Genomic DNA, 18,610 nt, shown 5'->3' with positions numbered 1-18,610 from the left:
ATACAGTAAGTGCATTCTCTATTGGCTGCATGCATAAAATTACAGGGAATACAAAAACATGCATAGAGGCAAGTTTTAACAATTTGTCTTTTGAATAATGATTATCAAATTTGCCTAATAAGTTTGCACATGCAACAGGCCAAATATCAGTATTGTGCAATAATCAAGTTAATTGCTGTTTGGAATGAAGAATAAATATTTTATCAGTTTCTTTCCCAAAATACTTTTGTGATTCTGTCCTTCCATTCTGTACTAACACAGCAACAGCTTCAGAACAGGGTGTTAAAACTTGGAGGTGAAGAAAGATGAATCAACATTAATGGTCCCTTTTGCCAAAGAACTGCTGTGGGCACAAGAATGCAAACAGCCAACAATTAGTCATAGTGTAGCCAGGCAAGAACCTGACAGCTGAGGACAAGTCAGATGGGTGTGTATGTGCAGGGTGTGGAGATCTGAGGGTGAGGAAGGACAGCTGATGATGTCTCACAGATATAATAGCCTTGGAAGGAAAGCTACTGAAGTGGTTCAGTGGGATGTCTTAGTTGTAGACATACACCCACATTCACAGTCAAGAAAAGGCTGTGGAGGAAGTTAGCAAATGCACAGGCAAAGCATTCTTTGGCTGTCATTTGGTAGCCAGCACTGCATCTAAAAAGGAGCATGCTACCTTCCTCCCAGCGGAGGAGTGTTAGGGACATGTAACCGTCTCCTAATGATGGAGTGTGTCACCCTTCTCCCAACCCTGACTGGTGCATGGGACATGTAGCTGTCAATAATGGTATCTCAGAAAGAAGTGAGGCAGCTGGATCCTGACTTGGTCCAGTGCTCAGCACACAGGTCCTCTCACCTAAAAGGGGGTGGCACTTTTTTGATGCTCTTTTCACTTCACTTTGTGAATTTTGCACAAACTGCCTCCTTCAGAGTCTGGAAAACAAAAGACAGCTTTCTGAGAACCCGGAGAAGCACTGATGTTGCCGGCAGCTCTGAACCATGCTCATGAGTGCTGTGAAACCCCAATCCATTCTTCATTTCCAGCCTACAGCCTCCACTCCAGTGTCTGTTCAGGTGTGTGCAGTCCCCCACATTTCTAAGTGTCTTCTGAGGATACCATTGATTTCCAATCCATGTAAATTACAAAAGTGGTATTTTATGAGTAGAATATCCCATATGTAAAGCAGTGGGCTACTAATGCACTGTGATTTGAAGACATGGGTGCAAATTTCCTTTAGTTATAAAAAAGATTCCTTCTAGGATCTGATCTCCACAGCTCTGCCAGAAGAAGCCCAGGCCACTGAATCTCCTTTCTGTTGATCTCCTCGACTCTCTTTTAAACACTTTCTTTGAGAATTTTGTACATGAGTATTTTGCTGTGAAGAGAATTTTGTACATGAGTATATTGCTGTGAAGAGATGCCATGACCACAGCAATTCTTAGCAAGCAAACATTTAATTGGGGATGATTTAAATTGTTTGTCACCTGCTCAAACAAGGAGCAGAAATTCATCCTTAACTGATCTGTGCACCTTGCACAATCCATCCATACAAATATCTTTATAGAACTAAATATTAGTTGTAAGATTCATATATTTCAGAATGAAACACCAAGTTGCAGCTTTGACAAAATTCACCCCTGGGGATGCTGAAATGACTAACAAATCCTTTCCAGCCTCCTGCCTGATCTTGCCTCATCTGATGTTATTTCTAGAGACTTAATTCCAGAACAGCTTCAGGAATGGCTGCTGATCCCCAATAACTCCAGTTCATCCAGCCTTTTAGACATCAGGACTTTAGTTAAGCCCTGAACTTTCAAAGCATACAGAGATTAGACAACAAATGCTACAGGTAGCTTTCTTAAGTCTAACTATTTTATTTTCTGATTTTTTTTGGCCCTCCCTATCTCTTAAAAAAAAAAAAAAGGAATTCTTCATTCCATCTCAGCAATCTTGGAAAATTGTCACCCCAATCCCTTAGGTTTGGGTGTCTGGTTTTGGTTATTTTATAAGTTATAGATATGTTGTCATTCTAAGGAATAATTTGGAAATAATTATAGCTTAGGTCAGGGAGGAAAACTAAAGAGAGCTTAGACTCGGGGATTTCACATCTTTCCTTTTCTCTTCTCTATCCTTCTTTCTTAGTTAAAGGGAAAGAGATTGAAAAGAAAAAAATGGGGATAAAGTAATAGTATAGAGATTAGATAAATGGGGATGGATTATTAATTTACTTTTAAATCATTTTATAGTTGTAATCTTATATTGGTACAAATCTTTATATTTTGATGTAGAATTGAAGTTATATTTTCTTACAGTGGTACAGAATTTATATATTGATACAGGTTTAAGGTTTTCATAAATAAATAAATCTTTGTATATTGACACAAAATTTAAAATTAATTTTGTTACTCTTAGATAGGCATTGTACCTATGCAACCCATTTAAGAATACAAGGATTAGACCCAGTCCTTTTAATAGCTGCTATTGCAAACTGTTTAAGATATTAAGTAATGCAATAGTCAGATAGTTAAACTCATTGTAATTTAGATACTAATTTAATTAATTACAATAAAAAGTTTTCAAGGTTTTTCAAATAATGAATAGCCCAAAATATTCAATGTTTGTCAGTTCAGTTATTCTATATATAGATAGATTGTCTTCAAACATGTCAGAAATCCACAGAATATGACATTTAAAATAATTTCATTATTAATAGATATTTTGACTATGAGACATATCTGCTCCTGACAGTATCCCCATCCCACTTCAAGTAAGGAGGTTGAGCATCAAAACCTCTATATAGAGTTGTTTCAATTGTGGCAAGCTAGTCACTGGTCAAGAAATGCCCTAATTTCATCTACAGACAGGATACCGTCCATAAAGGACAAATGGACACAGGTTAGTCAATTGCTAAGCTCTGCCAATACAGACAGGGTAAGCTAGTCCTTCTTAATTCCTGCTTCACTTAAGGTCTGTCAGATGGTCTGGGCCAGAAGGCTGAAGACAGATGCTCCAATGTTCTGAGGAATATTGGGGACTGTCCATGCAGTCTTTGCCAACTGTTTAAGTTTTGGAAGTTATGTCTTTGTGCTTCCTACATATTCAGTAATATTTACTCTTTTCTCAAATATCTGATGGTGTTGAAGACTAGTTATAGTCTGTTTATCATTAAAGAAGATGTTCTAGATCTAAAAGGATGGTTTTCAGATGGTAATACAAGTTAAAATCAAACATGATTGAGGCACAGAATTGTAAACTATTTAAGTCAGGATAGATGATTGAGTACTTTATCAGAATTACCAAATATGATGGGCTGGATATTATAAGTATATATCATAGATTATAATTTACACAGTTGTTATAATTTTGGTGAATTTATATTTGAGAGAAAAGGCCTTCTATTGGACTAAAAAGGGGAACTGTGAAGTTTTGTCTTTTACTGTTTATTGTAATGCTCAGTGCTGGTGTCAGAAATGTGGGGTTTACATGTAGCCTGAGGGACCCTGCTCCCAGTTAATTCTGATTGATAAATAAAGATGCTGGTAGCTAATAGCTGAATAGCTGAGGAGAAGAGACATATGTAGATTTTAGGTTTCCTGGGCTTGAGACCATGAGGAGGAAGGAGAGAGAGAAGAGGCTTCCATGGGATAGTCTGCACATGCAGGAGAGAAGCAAGGAGAGCCGCTGTGGGCTGGGAGCCAAGAGAACATGGCCCATAGGGCTGCCCAATTGGGTTAGGAGCAGCCAAGAAAGAACATAGTTAATATTAAGTGATAATTTGGGGTTATCAATGGGAAGGTAGATTCTAAAAGGATGGAGGGTAGGCAGCTGCCCAGCTATTGAGCTACTTAATGCATAATAAAATATAAGACTGTGTGTGTGTGTTTTCCATTCAGGAACGTAGATGGTCAAATGCAGGAAGGAACACTGCTGGGATTTATTAAATTTTTTTTACTACAGTATTTAGTTGAAAAGTCTTTTTGTATCAAAAGCCTATGTCAGGAAGGTCCAAATATCATAGCACTACTATCCTTGTAGAGACTCCTGGAAGTGTCACAATGTAGTTAAGAAACAGAACAAATGACTACATATAAAAGGGGTCATCTTATGCTATGGACTTGACTTATAACCTACTCCCATAGGAACGATTTATTCCTAGACATCTCTATTAAGATCTTACGAAGAGTCATCTGATGAACTGATTCTATTCCAAATAAGGTTCTACCTCCTCATTACTGACAGATGGGCATCACACTTCCAGCCCTAGACCTCCAAGGCACAGGTAAACCACACTGAAATCACAGATGATGTTTAACAAGCATATAAAGTTCAACATGTCTGAAACTCTATGTGCCTTCTGTATTTGACCATGGAATCCATTCTTCAAATTATTTACATTTAAAGACTTCTCAGCCAATTTACCTAGGATTTCAACCAAAATTCTCTCTCACATCCTAGTCTTCAGGAAACATTATTGGTACTATCTTCAATTATTGGAAATCCAACTAAATAATACTACCTGTTTAACTACTACCACCCAAATCCAAATTCCCATATTTTTATATCCATAGAGATTGCTTGATCACATCCCACTTGATATCATCCTGCTCTTGAATCTTTCTGTTCAGGAGAACCTGCTCTTGCATGGGAATGCTGAGTTTGAGTTGCCATATCTTTTTTGTGTATCACAAGGGTACTTGCCCCAGGCTCATTCCAGATGTTTAGATATAGGGAACACTGCAATAGAATTGCCACTGCCTGTTGTAAAGTTGCTCTAAAAAGCACATTTCACTAAGAGCCTCTCATTGGTCCTTAGGTTGCCTCTCCTTTCCTGCTGCATTTGTACCACTGTCTGAAGGCTCTCCTTGTCCTTGTCAGACTCTGCTCATACTCAGTGTGGAATTTGCACGTTTAGTCTTATTTTGCACTAGAACAATTCTCTCATACTTTCCTCTAAAATTTCTTTGTCCTGCCAATCACAGCCAGCTACAGCATCAAGAAGTGACTTTTAAATTATGTCACAATCTGCCATTCTTTTAGTGAAAGTTCTTCAGCAATCTCTTATTATTCTTATAGCCAATCATACCCATAATGCATACTATTTGAATTTTTGTGGCATAGACCTGATCCACATCTTATTTGCATGCTTTCCTTCTGTCAGAAGTTAAGTGTGTTCTTCAGCCAACATCTGCATGCAACATACTACGCTTCAGCTGAGTTTTTTCGTTCATTACAGGATAGTGCTATATAAAGCAAGAAGTTTTTCCACAGATACCACTTCAAAAGAAATCAAATGTCTGAATACACAATAATTTCTTCACTCAAAGAACCCTTGAATATATCCCAAATAAATGACAAGTTAGTGTGTAAAACAAAGGTACATATTTTATTCTTGTGGCTGTGGCTATGTGTGCCCAATCATATAGATTATCACATGCTCAGATTATAGAATGTTACTGCTATGTATTTGATTTCAGTGCTGACACATGGTATTGAAAATATTAAGTATTATGATAATCTGAGAGATATTCTCGGTGTACTGGTTCATGTCTTTAACCCCAGAAATCTCTGTGAGTTTGAGGCCAACCTGGTCTACATAATGAGTTCCAAGATAGGCAAAGTTATAAGCAAGGTCTTGTCATGAAAAAAGTAAAACAAAATAAAATTAAATAAAAAAAGACACTCTGAGAAATATTTACCATTGAGATTAAAGCTGAACTTCTTATTCCTTCAAAATATGACAGATTAGGTATCCTTTCCTCTACTATGTCTACTTAGCTCTTTGCAAAATAAAATAAATCCATTGTGCAAATGGGTGTAAAAGAAATGTGAAAAAATAAAATAATCTGCCCAGCTTTCTTGATTTCTCAAGCAAGGTCTTAGAGTGTTTAGTTCAGATTTAATATAAAGCAAAACAAACCTATTATAAAAAGGCTGGATTACCTTATCGACTTGATATGTTAGAACATTAGGCACAGTAAAATCACAGTGAAGAGGAGAACTAAGGACTTTGCTGGGCCTTTGAGCCAGTGAACCTTACCAGTCAGAGTAGTCTCACCATAGCTGTCTCTCACTGGGGGCCATAACTGAGTTACTCCACTGGCACGTGCCTCAGTAGTCCCAATGGTTCTTCAGAAAACCCTTTGCTCTTAGCAAAAGAATCAGTCCCAGCATCAGCAACAGATCAAATCAATTCAGAGAGACAGGGGGGAAGGATGCACAAGCATGAGGCAGGATGCTCTTCCCTCTGACACACACCTTTAACTAGGGCTCTTACCATTAAGGGCCATTCACATTCAGGTTGGGTCTTCCCACATCAATCAGGACAGAAAACTCTTCAGGTGAGGTTTGCTGCTAAGGTGATTATAATTCATGACAAGCTGACATAAAAACTAGTCATAGCTTGGCATAGTGGCTTACATCTTTAATCCCACACTCTAGGAGGCAGAGGCAGAAAGATCTCTGTGAGTTAGAGGCTAGTCTGGTCTCCACAGTTAGTTCCAGAACGGACAGGGCTTCCCCGCAAGAGCCTAACCACAATAGTGACCTTAAATTTATATTATAAAGCATTATGAAACTAGTTTATCTTAGCAAAGAGCAGTATTTCAGAGACGCACAGCCTGGCCTATCTCTTGGTTTAGTCTGCTGAGTTTTACTCTTGGACCAGGGAAGGAGTTCAGGCAGCCTTGGGTCCCCTCCAGGCACAGCTCAGCTGCAGATAGCAATTCGACCTCACTCTCAGCAAAGTCTATTTGAGTTTTGCTGTTTATCCTGCGGAGAAACTGCAGTGAGCTGATGGGAAGCTTTGGTGAACAGCCCTCCATGGCCCTGCATCCCTTTAGGAGGGGCACTCACACAACTAAGAGCAGTCAGAAGCCTCCCTGGGATGACTGCAGTGCAGTGTCTTGAGGATGCGGGGTCTGGACACTTTCTGGATCCTCCAGATTCTTTCAAACCTGAGGCCTTGGAGTTATCAGGGCCTCCAATGTCCTGCTGCTTGCCCAGGCTGTGCCAACTGGGGTCTACTAAGTGATCCCCTCAAGGCCCTCAGCACTGCAGTCCCCTTGTCTGCAGCTCAACAGGCTGCACCAGGGTGGCCTTAGGGATGATAGGATTCCAGGGAGGAGAGGAGGGGAGATCTCAAGAACACTGGGATGTTCAGAACAGGTCATAGTAAGTGACTGGAAGATCGGTGGGAGCTCCAGTGTAAATAGTCTGTCAGTGAGTTATTTACTCATCTGTGTGCTAGTGAGGCTTTGTCTCCAGACATATGATGGCGTCATTTGAGAGCCCGTTTGCTAGAGATTCTTGTGGTGGTACTTTAAGGTCTAACTGTGTTATAATTTCCCCACAGCATCCACACCAGTTTTCTTTGATTTTGAAACTTAGCAACACCAAACAATTATTGATCAAATTTGCTTGGTTGTGGTGACTTTGTTAGTCTCACTGTTGTCTTCACTTGGCCCTGCAAGCTCACCTCAGATAAGGGCCATCTTCCCACCTCTACCTACCTTATCTTGCTTTCCAATATGGCTCTGGAGAAAAATGAAATACTAATTTCTGATAGAGGCCTTACCTCCAGTATTTTACCCAGTTCTAACCATAAGCTAAAAGCCACATGACAGGGATTTTGGAATGGGAAGGTAGTAAGAATCCACTTTCCACCTGCCTAGAAATCTTGAACAAATCCTAAGATTACATAGTGCCAGACTTCTTAAGAAAAGGAAATCTAGTTTTATAATATATAATTCAATGTTGCAATGCATTGTAATACCAAGGCAAATGGCAATTTGATGGGGGAGGCTTGTTATTCCAGTATTTGGGGTGCTGATGCAACTCAAGATCAACTTGTGCAACTTCCAGGTCAGCCTATGCTACAAAGCAAACATTGTGTTTCCCACCTCTAATATTCATGTAAAATCTGTTTATAATGTACATGCCTTTAGCTCATTGAGAATAGCTATACAATGTAATTCCTACACTTCTCAGTGACCATGCAAGACATTAAGAACATGGACATCTCTGCTGATCAGAACATAGGGGCTGAAACTGCTGTCCTTATGTCCACAGCTGAACCCCAGGAGCCTGAGCAGCTATCAGGAGGTTGGATATCTAAATTCTGAGTATGTGGCTGGCATGCAAGGGGCAAGGTGAGCTAGAAAATGCCCCATTGTCTGTGTAAGCCCTAATGATTGAGAACCAGTAGCTGGGGCACAATGCTCCTGAGGTGTTTTTATACATCATTGTGTACTGGAGTGAAGGTCTTAAGTAGAGCTTGTATTCCAAACTGCGATGGCATTGTCTAAAAGATGATATTTCTCCATGCTTCCCTATATATTTCACGACCACATATCAATGTTTTGATGTGTTTGGAATTGACTTACAATGTTTGTTCTTACCAGTTCTTTAGTGCTTGGTACAGCAATGCCAAGCACTTAGTAGCTGCAATTAATTAGCTTCTCTCCCTGGTCATCTCCACTTTATAAGAGACCTTCAGATAAAGGATGCTTCCTGGCATTCCTCTTCTTCACTTGCTCTCCTGCTCATTAGAACAGCCTCTGCTACATAGCAAGTGCTTTGTAAATAGAGGAGTTGGTGATCAAGGAAGTACATTAGATGGAACAAGAAGACAGAATAAACCTGTGGGTAAGAAACCTGTAGAAAAATAAAATTCTAATTCCAGTTGACTGCATGCTCTCCTGTATTTCCTGATGAATGATGCAGCAAGCTAAACTGCATGATAGGAATGGTGGGATGGTAGGAGTGTGAGCATCCCTGCCCACTTCCTAGAGCCTGAACCAGTCTTCAATTTTCTAAGACAAAGCTCTCTATTAAAAAAAAATATATACAATCTCAAATTTATTGGTGTGATACATTAGAATAAAAAGGCAAAGCCATCCAAGTGTATATAGCTTTACTTTATAAAGAACTAGGTATGAAAGGAATTTCTTATTTCTCAGGGGACACAGCAGGGCTTAGCATCATGGACATTCCCAGTGATCAGGACAAAGGGGCTGAGACCAGCATAATTAAGTACTAAAAATGCTTTAATATTTAGTATTGTGGAATCATGTGTCACTGTGGAACCTGTGTATAAGGAGAAAATAAAATCTGCCAAATAAAAGAAAAGGAAACAGGTCATGAGAGTGAGAACCCTCTGGGTAGCTCTGATTTCTGGCCTAGAATTGTTTGCAGACCTGGAGCTGTAAAGATAGAGGACACGCTTGTGATGCTTATACAGATGGAGAGCCATGGACCCACTGCTCCAGCCCATGAGACCCTGGAAAATGACATCACGGAGAGTCATGAGAGAGAGGAACAGCCACTTAACTGTGTGCCTGGATGGTAGCATATAACAATATCCAGTAAACATTCCAACTTCAGAACTGTTCATGCTACTGCCTACTGTGATATAGTGCAGCAAATTGGAGCTTATGAGGGAATTAAAGATCCAAAAGAGGAGGAGAAAGGCAATAACATGCCATGCTGTCTGTGGTTTGAGCTTTCTCCACAGTGTGGTCCTGGGACTGATGGTGACAGCCTGAACCATGCTGAGGAGACAGGTGGTGCAGATGGAGAGGCCACGGGCAACCCTTTCTAGATAAATTATAGTTTTACAACCAACATCACCTAGGAAGTTTCTGATGTAAAAAATTGTGGCTATGTCTCTGACCCCTATGCAATAAATAATGATTGTGTTTACAAAAGCCAAGTGGATGAGAATAACATCTATATTTTTGTTCTCAGGACCCATGATGAAAGTATATAAATGTCTCACAAATAAGATGATGTTTCCTAAAACTCCAAGTCCAATAAGTGAAATGAAAATTATTTTCTGGATGAGGTCACTCCAAATTATCTTCATGGCTAAAGCTAGGAAAAACCTGAGAAACACAAGGAAGTAAGCATGATCTAGTTCATGTCTGTGGGTTTTCTGTTTTCTTCCGTGGAATGAACAGTGTATTATGTAAATGCACAGATTTTTTTGCTTACAGATACCTGCTTTTATTCTTGGACCTTCTGTTCTTTGTTCCATTGACATGGAGATGATGATGACAATTGGATGTGAGCACCGTGCTGATGCCTTCTCAACCTTCACAGGAGTTCTTTACATCCTCCATCTCTAAACCTTTCCCATGAGAAATCCAGACAAAGGATAGCATCACCAAGCTTCTAAGCAACGGCGTTGAGCATCAACTTAGAGTCTTCCCTTCTTAGATCCCTTTTGCCATCCCGTATACACTCATCCTTCAAGAAAAGATTGAGCTAATAACAAATTGCAGCTCTTCTAAAGTCTAATCCTTGCCACAATGGGTTGCTTCCCAGGGAAAGTCATGTGGCTTTTCTTTGTCTCCAACTCTGAATTGACCTTGGCAATAAATAACACAGATTAATTAGATAGGGCAGTAGTTAGTCCATATCCTCTTCTTGAGTGGGATGGTTTAATTAATTTTTATTTACTATCATCTTATGGATGAGAGCATATTAAAGGTACCACACCCCCACTACTTATAGGCTTTTCGTGACTATTTCCTAAGAACCTTCTTCCAAGGAAACATCAAATCCCAGCTCTCAGCTTAGGCATTGTTCCTCTGGACTCCAAACTGAGGCACTTCCTATCACTTTGATTTCTAAGGTTCATGAAATCGGTGATTTTGTCAGTCAGTGATGTGATACCCTATAAGTGACAAACAACTTAATACCTCATATTGATTTGGGTAATTTTACACATGGCATCTGTTTCTCATTCTGTTTAAAGTTAGAGATAAGGATTAAAGCTTAAATGTATTCATTTTGGCTCCATTTTCATAAATCATAGTTTTACGTGGGGACCTTAAGTGTATTTGTCTGCTACTTTTTAGCATTCCCTGCTGCTCACCAAATTTATCTGTGAATCACTTTCATCTACTCCTGAGCAATGTAACACTGGCAGTAATAGGTATTGAAATAAGGAAGATGTCTTTGATTCCTGAATAGTGCCATTTCTGGACTAGGAAAATTATTCATTTACTTCAATTCAAGGAAATGTCAGAGAAACAATTATTTTATATTTTGTTTATGTTAAATTTAGTCATTGTTGTGTGTATGGACATCTTATGTGCACGTATTTCTAATGACCACTGTGTACCTGGTGCTTGCAGAGGCCAGAATACAGCCTTGGCTCCCTGAACCAGGAGTTGCACATGGTTGATAGCTCCTGTCTGAGCTGATAATTTACTCAAGGGACTCTGCAAGACCAGTGCGAGCTCTTACCACAGAGCCTGCTCTTCAGTCCACATGTGTACATTTTTAATTGGCTTCCACAAACTTCTTACTTTTACCATGTTAGAGTCAATCAGTTCAACCAGTTAAATGAGGGATTCAAATGATGTGTGGATGCTATACATAGTCCAGAATGTTGATGGATACCAAAGTTTTAGAAATAGAAAGCTCAGTATTCACAAGAACATCCTTTGTGACCACCCAATGCAGACTTAAATTCTGGCTTTCCAATTCATATGTTCATCACCTTGAGCATACTTATTTGGCTTCTTTAAAAAGTACTTTTCATATGTAAAGTATGCTTTTATGTAATACAGGTATCATTTAGGGAGTCAATGAACTGATAGCAATAGTACCTTGTGAGGTTCCCACTATGCACTAAAAATGCATTTTCTAAAATCAGATGTTACTACCAGTATTTAGCCTCATGACTGTTTTATCCGCAATTCTCATACTCGATGGTTTACATTTGATCTAGAAAAGGAGAAATTACAATAAATGAAATCACCATAAAGAAAGAAAGAATGTTCCATGCACAGAAGACTGAAGTCACCAGAAGTTACACAGCTAAGAGAAGCTGAAGCAAGAGCTTCCTACTCCAAGCTGCACTGCAGGTGCCTCTGTCTCCTACCCCTGCCTGTCCTGTGTAAGGAGCTGGGACTGTCCTTGTGGACACTGAGACAATTCTGGATCGCACTTAGGAAATGATAGACCATCTTCTCCCTGAATCCTGCCACTGTCCCCTCTCAGAGTGACAAGGAGCCCACATCCTTCTCTCCCACACATCAGCCCTCCACAGATTTCTATCAAGGTCAAATGCAGCCCCATCTCCCATGACATGGCAGCACTCACCTGTGAAGTCTGTGCAGGGCTCAGGATCGGTGTCCTCACAGCACAGCCAGGCCTTGTTTATCAACCTCAAGTCCTTGTGCTCAAGCAAGGTGACAGGATGTCACCACCAGGAGTTTGGCCTTGTCAGGGGAATAGACTCTTCTGTCTCCACCCCTGAGGCCATCTCTGCCTTCTCCCTGGTGCTCTGTCATTTGCTGAACCCAGAAACTTTATGATTCCAATTACAGTGTCTGTGAGTAAGGAGAAGGGTGATGATCAGGGCCTGAGGGGTTCTGGGCCTTTGGACTTAACTACAGTCTTGCCTCTTTCCCTCCATGTACCCAGTAAACCAAGAACTGCTTTGAAAGAAATTTCTGACAATCCAAAGTGATCACTTTCTGAATAATTTTTAAGCATTTATTTAGTAATAATAATAGATTATCGCGTATACAGCCAGGGGCTGTCTGCAGTGTCATGTTTAGGACAAAGAGATGAGGAGACTCTGGTAGCTTCTGTGCTCTTAGCACTGCTTAGAATACCTTTACAGATAACTTAAGTGGTTTAAGTTTGTCTGATGTTATTTTCTTTTTCTTACTTCAGTTTTTTTCCATACAATAGATTTTGATAATGTCATTTCCTTCCCCCAACACATCCCACATTCTCCACATCCCTCTACCCACCCAACTTTAAGTTTGCCATCTTATGCTCTCTGCCCCACAAAATAAAACAAAAGATCTGAAAAAGAAAGTCTAAACAACAACAACAACAACAACAACAGAAACAGGAACAAAAACCTGGAGTTTCCCTGGAGCATGGCTGAGGTCACCCAGTGACAATTGTTGTAGAAAACTGATTGTCCCATTTATAACAGATATTAATTGAAAATAGTTTCTTGATTACTGTTACAACCTCTACTTCTCTCTCTCAGTACTGGTACTCTATCTATCTTAAACTCGTGCAGGTCTTGTGTGTGCTTCCATGGTGTCTATGAGTTCTTTTGTGCATCAATCCATGTTACTATCCTCACCCCCTCTTCCAACTACTTCCCTTCCTCTGATGACTATTTTATTTCCTTTCTAAGTGAGATTCAAGCATTTTCCTTTAGGTCGTCCTTATTACTTAGCTGCTTTTGTCTAAGAATTGTACCAGAGTTATCCTGTACTTTATGGCTAATATCCACTTACAAGTGAGAACATAGCATGGGTCTGGGTTACCTCACTCGATATGCCCAGTTTGTGAGAACCCCAGGAGACTCTCAGGGACCACTGGTGCAAGCACATAGATGCAACTCTCCCTGCTCAGCAGGTTAGAAATGTGACCCCCGGGCTTGGTGATTATATAGGGAAAATGCACAAGCTGGGGCTTTTGAACCTTGGCATTACATGGTTAGGTAAGGGGTAAAGAAATGCTATCCTTCAAATTGATAACTTTTGTTCAGACAGCAAGGATGGACCATACATCTGGAAAGGGTCCTTTTTGACCTGGGAAGGAGTAACTCATTCTGATACCAGTGACTAGTGCATTCTTACAAGCTGGTCACAGCTGTCTGGGAACACTGGTTGTCTCTTTTTCATAGCTTAAGAGTGGGGGCCTTATCACTTTAAGGACATTGAATTTTCTGCCTCCTTCAAAGACAGGAGACAGCTGCACCAGGGGGGAGTGCTAGCAATTTAACTTGGGGTGTGTGTGTGTGTGTGTGTGTGTGTGTGTGTGCGTGCGCGCGCGTGCGCGTGCGGCGGGGAGTGCTAAACTCAGCGCCAGGGCTAACACAGAGGCAAGTGCTGGCTGCTTTTTGTTTCTTCAAACTCAGGATGATATTTTATAGTCCCATCAACTTGTCTGCCAAATTCATGGTGTTGTCGTTTTTAGTAGCTAAGAGTATTCCATGTATTAATGAACCGCATTATTTTTTATCTACTCTTTAGTTGATCGACATCTAGGTTGTTTCCAGTTTCTGTCTATTATGAATACAGTTGCTATAAACATAGTTGAGCACGTGTCCTTGTGGTATCATGGAGGATCTTTTGGGTATATGCCCAGGAGTGGTATAGCTGGGTCTTGAGGAGGATCTATTCCCAAAATTCTGAGAAACTTCCTAATTTATTTTCACAGTTTTATACAAATTTATACTCCTACAGCAATGGAGGAGTGTTCCCCTTGCTCGTTATCCTTGCCAGCATGTGCTGTCACTTGAAGGTTTTTTATTTTTTATTTTTTATCTTAGCCTTTCTGATGTGTATAAGATGGAGTCTCAGAGTCATTTTGATTTGCATTTTCCTGATGGCTAAGAATGTTGAACTTTATTTGAACTTTATTTTTGTTTGTAGAACAGGATTTTAATATTTTAACTGTTAATATTCAACAAACAGAATAATTATTTTAAGATATATTTTGTTGTTATGTCTCCCTTTCTATTTCTGATTTTATTAATTTGGATATGGTCTCTGTACCCTCTGGTTAGTCTGGCTAAGGGTTTATCTAGCTTGTTGATTTTTCTCAAAGGACTAGCTCCTGGTTTGGTTGATTCTTTGTATAGTTCTTTTTGTTTCTATTTGGCTGATTTCAGCCCTGAGTTTATTTTCTGCCCTCTACTCCTCTTGGGTGTATTTGCTTCTTTTTGTTCTAGAGCTTTCAGGTGTGCTGTCAAGCTGCTAGTGTAAGCTCTCTTCAGTTACTTTTTGGAGGCACTTAGAGCTATGAATTTTCCTCTTATCCCTACTTTCATTGTGTCGCATAAGTTTTGGTATTGTATGTGTTTATTTCCATTAAATTCTAAAAAGCCTTTAATTTTTTCTTTATTTCTTCCTTGACCATGTTATCATTGAGTAGAGTGTTGTTCAGCTTCCACATGTATGTGTGCTTTCCATTGTTTTTGTTGGTATTTAAGACCAGCCTTAGTCCATGGTGGTATGATAGGGTGTATGGAATTATTTTAATCTTCTTGTATCTCTTGAGACCTGTTTTGTGACTGATTATATGGTCAGTTTTGGAGAAGGTACCATGAGGTGCTGAGAAGAAGGTGTATTCTTTTGTTTTAGGATGAAATGTTCTATAAATATCTGATAGATCCAGTTGGTTCATAATTTCGGTTAGTTTCACTGTTTGTTTAGTTTCTGTTTCCATGATCTGTCCATTGCTGAGAGTGGGGTGTTCAAGTCTTCCACTATTATTGTATGGGGTGCAATGTGTGCTTTGAGCTTTAGTAGTTTCTTTTATGAATGTGGGTACCTTTGCATTTGGAGTATAGATGTTTAGAATTGAGAGTTCATCTTGGTAGTTTTTTCTCTTTGACCAGTATAAAGTGTCTTCCTTATCCTTTTTGACAAGTTTTGGTTAAAAGTTGATTTTATTCGATATTGGAATGGCTACTCATCCTGATAAGCCCCTACAAACAGTGATCACGGGACTTTGTTTATTGCCTTGCTTGTTCCTTGACTATTTGTGTTTCTTGCCTTGTTTGTTCCTAAACCTAGAACTGATCTTAATATTTGCATGTAATTAAGATGGCATAAAATCAGACTGGGAAAAAACAAACCTGCTTCAGCCTCAGAACTGGCTGGGGTCATGCTACAGTGTTGTTTAATTGTCTGTCTGTCTGTATTTTTATTTATTTGTTTACTGTCTGTCTGTCTGTCTGTCTGTTATTTATTTATTTATTTATTTATTTATTTATTTATTTATTTATTTATAGTTCTTGCTCCCTCCCTTGAGAACCCGTTGACAGACTGAGCTGGCTTGGTCAAAAATCCAAACAGACCTTGCAGGGAGTGGGGTTGAACTGCTCTCTCTGCAGATGAGCTATGCCTGGAGGGGACCCAAGGCTGTCTGAGCTCTTTCCCTGGTCTAAGAGTGAAACTCTTCACACTAAAGCAAGAGATAGGCCATGCTGTGGGTCTCTGAAATAATGCTCTTTGCTAAGATAAACTAGGCTTTTAATGTTTTATAATACAGATTAAAGACCACTATTATGTTTAGATTTTATGTCAACATGTCACAAATTTGTAAAACTTGAGTAAGGAGCCTCATTTAGAGTTGTTCTGTCTTGATTGATGCGCAAAGACCCACCTGATTGTGGGTGGCCCCTAATGTTAAGGACTTAGGTTAAAAGTGTGTGTCAGACGGAAGATCATCCTGCCTCATGCTTGCTCGCCTTCCCTGTTGTAGCTGAGTTGATTTGTTCTGTTTCTGCAGCTAGGGCTGATTTCTTTCCTGAGAATGGAACCCAGGACTCTCTTGGAAACTTACAGGCTTCTGGAGCTACATGGAGGCACATGCCTGTGGACTAACAGTTATGGCCTCCAGTGAGAGATAGCTATGGTGAAATTACTCCAAAAGGTGAGGCTTACAGGCTCAAGCACCAAGTAAAATACTGGGACTTACCAACTCTTTCAAGCCACCAAGTGTGTGTTTATAGTATGTTTTGCCATCTATCTCATGGAGTGGGCAATGTGGGTGAGAATGAGAGATCAGTACCCCACAGGACATTTCTATCCAAAGTGATTTGCTATCTGTACTTCCTCTTGCATTATTAAAAGTAAAACTGATATATAATTAACCTTCAATAGATATGGCTTTGGTAGATTCTGAAATCTTCCAGATGAGCTGAATTAACATATCCATGACCTTTGTTACCATTTCTTTGGTAAAGTGAGTTCCCCTGAAGTCTCAGTGAATTCCTAGTGCACACTACAGTGCATACCACAGTCACCATGTGTGCACTACATCCTTGGAATTACTCTACCTAAGGGCAACTTTGTGCCTGTGACCAACAGTTCATCTATGCCCACCTTCAAGAGAAGAACAATTTTGCTCTCTATCTCTGTGTGCTCGGTGGGTCAGAGAAGTGATTACAGTTTCTTTTTCTTTCAGAAAATCCTAGAAATGTTTGTGAAAGCATGGTTTACCTAGAAAAGATGTCTCTGAACCTTTACACCTGTTCTGCAGGTCACCTTGGCATCGTCCCTGGTGTTACCATCAGTCCCAGGACCACCCCTTGGAGAAGCTTCGATCAGAGACTACATGACAATGTAGTCTTGCTTATTTATTTCTCTTTTGGATCTTGATGAACTCCAGATTTCTCTATTATATCACAGCATCCAGTAGCATGATCAGATAGATCTGGAGTTGCAGTGTATTGTGGTTGTTGTACTATGCTACTGTTACTGTTACAGAGTTTGTATGTAGTAAGGACTGTAATTTATCAAAGCTGCTAGCAGAACAACAGTCTCTGAGCCAAACTTGAGACTGCCACATGAAGGCAGGTGAGGGAAGGATATTTAAAGGTGAATACACAGGAAGACCTTGAGCTTCTGCGTAAGCAAGCTAAGAACAATTCTGCTCTGCCAAGTTTACACAGCCAAGGAAACCTCAGAATAGTCCTTGAATGTTTGCATATGCATGTTATAGGAGCCAAAAGGCAGTCAGCTATGTTATAACAACTATGTGGTTACAGCTGTAAATTTAGGGTGGTGGAGGGGGTCACTTAGAATACTGGGAACTTATCTACTAGCAACTGGAGTCAGAGACAAACTAATAGGTACCACGACAGGTGCCTAGCACAAAATGGATTCTCCTTAGTCATCACATTACTGTCTAGAGGGTCTTGATTGGTTTCATTTTCTCTGCCAGTTACAAAACATTAACCAGCATAGAAAAGAATATCTGACATTGAAGACAGAAACAGCAGACAGAATGAAGAAAGACTTTTGTTAGGGATGAGCATACACACAGTGAGTCAGACATGGAGAAGGACCCTCTGCAAAGCAAAGGGGCAGGGGACTTGGGAAGCCATAGACCAGTTTCTGCCCGAGGATCGGGTGTTCTAAGGGTCTTGGTAGGGTTCTCTTGCCCTAATTTTAGCTTGTTTAATCTGAATGAAGAAAGGGAGGCTAATAGGCCCACAACTGTAGTGTAAACATGTCCTAATCCAGCCCTTAGTTTGTGAGATCAGTCCACAGGCAAGGGGCCCTCTTGGCAGAAAAGCCTGCCACGTCTTAAAGCCTTTGTCTCTGGACTGGATGTTTGCTTTCTCTGTTATCTATTACTGGCCCTCGTCTGTCTGCCTATCAGGGACTGAATTTCCTGTTCTCAGTGCCATCCTCACAGATAGTGAGGTGAGGGGTTCCTCTCCTCTCCTCTCCTCTCCTCTCCTCTCCTCTCCTCTCCTCTCCTCTCCTCTCCTCTCCTCTCCTCTCCTCTCCTCTCCTCTCCTCTCCTCTTTCCTCCTTTCTTCTCTCCTCTCTCTTTTTCCAATCTTTCCCTTTCCCCTCAACCTTTACCCTCCTCCTTCCTCTTCTCCCTCCCTTCCTCTTTGTGACTTAATCTTTCAGAGTCTCATGTGTTTGCACAATGGGTCAATGGTACTGTATAGTGGTTCATATGAAGGTCAATGGTCTCTTCCTGTATAGACATCCCACTGGTGTTCTCTACCTCCTTATCTATACATTGGCAAACAGTTCCAGTTCAGACACCAGAGCTGCGAAGTGTACTCATTCTTATGACTTGTTTCCTTATCTTTTTATCAAGTAA

At 40.2% G+C, this 18,610-nt stretch overlaps 1 protein-coding gene, 1 long non-coding RNA gene and 1 pseudogene across 2 annotated transcripts; 2 read left to right on the top strand and 1 right to left on the bottom strand.

The window, feature by feature from the left end:
* Positions 1 to 249: 249 nt before the first annotated feature.
* Positions 250 to 8,172, top strand: Gm33094. Its single transcript, XR_382122.2, has 3 exons — positions 250 to 1,065; positions 4,132 to 4,271; positions 8,060 to 8,172. It is a non-coding gene; the product is annotated as a predicted gene, 33094 (long non-coding RNA).
* Positions 8,173 to 8,945: 773 nt separating this feature from the next.
* Vmn1r223 (vomeronasal 1 receptor 223) lies at positions 8,946 to 10,031 on the bottom strand. Its single transcript, NM_001083311.1, has one exon. It carries the CDS (start codon positions 10,029 to 10,031, stop codon positions 8,946 to 8,948), a length of 1,086 nt encoding a protein of 361 aa, NP_001076780.1.
* Positions 16,904 to 17,295, top strand: Vmn1r-ps134 (vomeronasal 1 receptor, pseudogene 134; annotated as a pseudogene).

This window comes from Mus musculus, chromosome 13 (assembly GCF_000001635.26).
Source record: "Mus musculus strain C57BL/6J chromosome 13, GRCm38.p6 C57BL/6J".
Lineage (NCBI taxonomy): Eukaryota > Metazoa > Chordata > Mammalia > Rodentia > Muridae > Mus > Mus musculus.
Note: the sequence above shows the minus strand (reverse complement) of the source record. Positions and strands in the feature narration are given on the sequence as shown.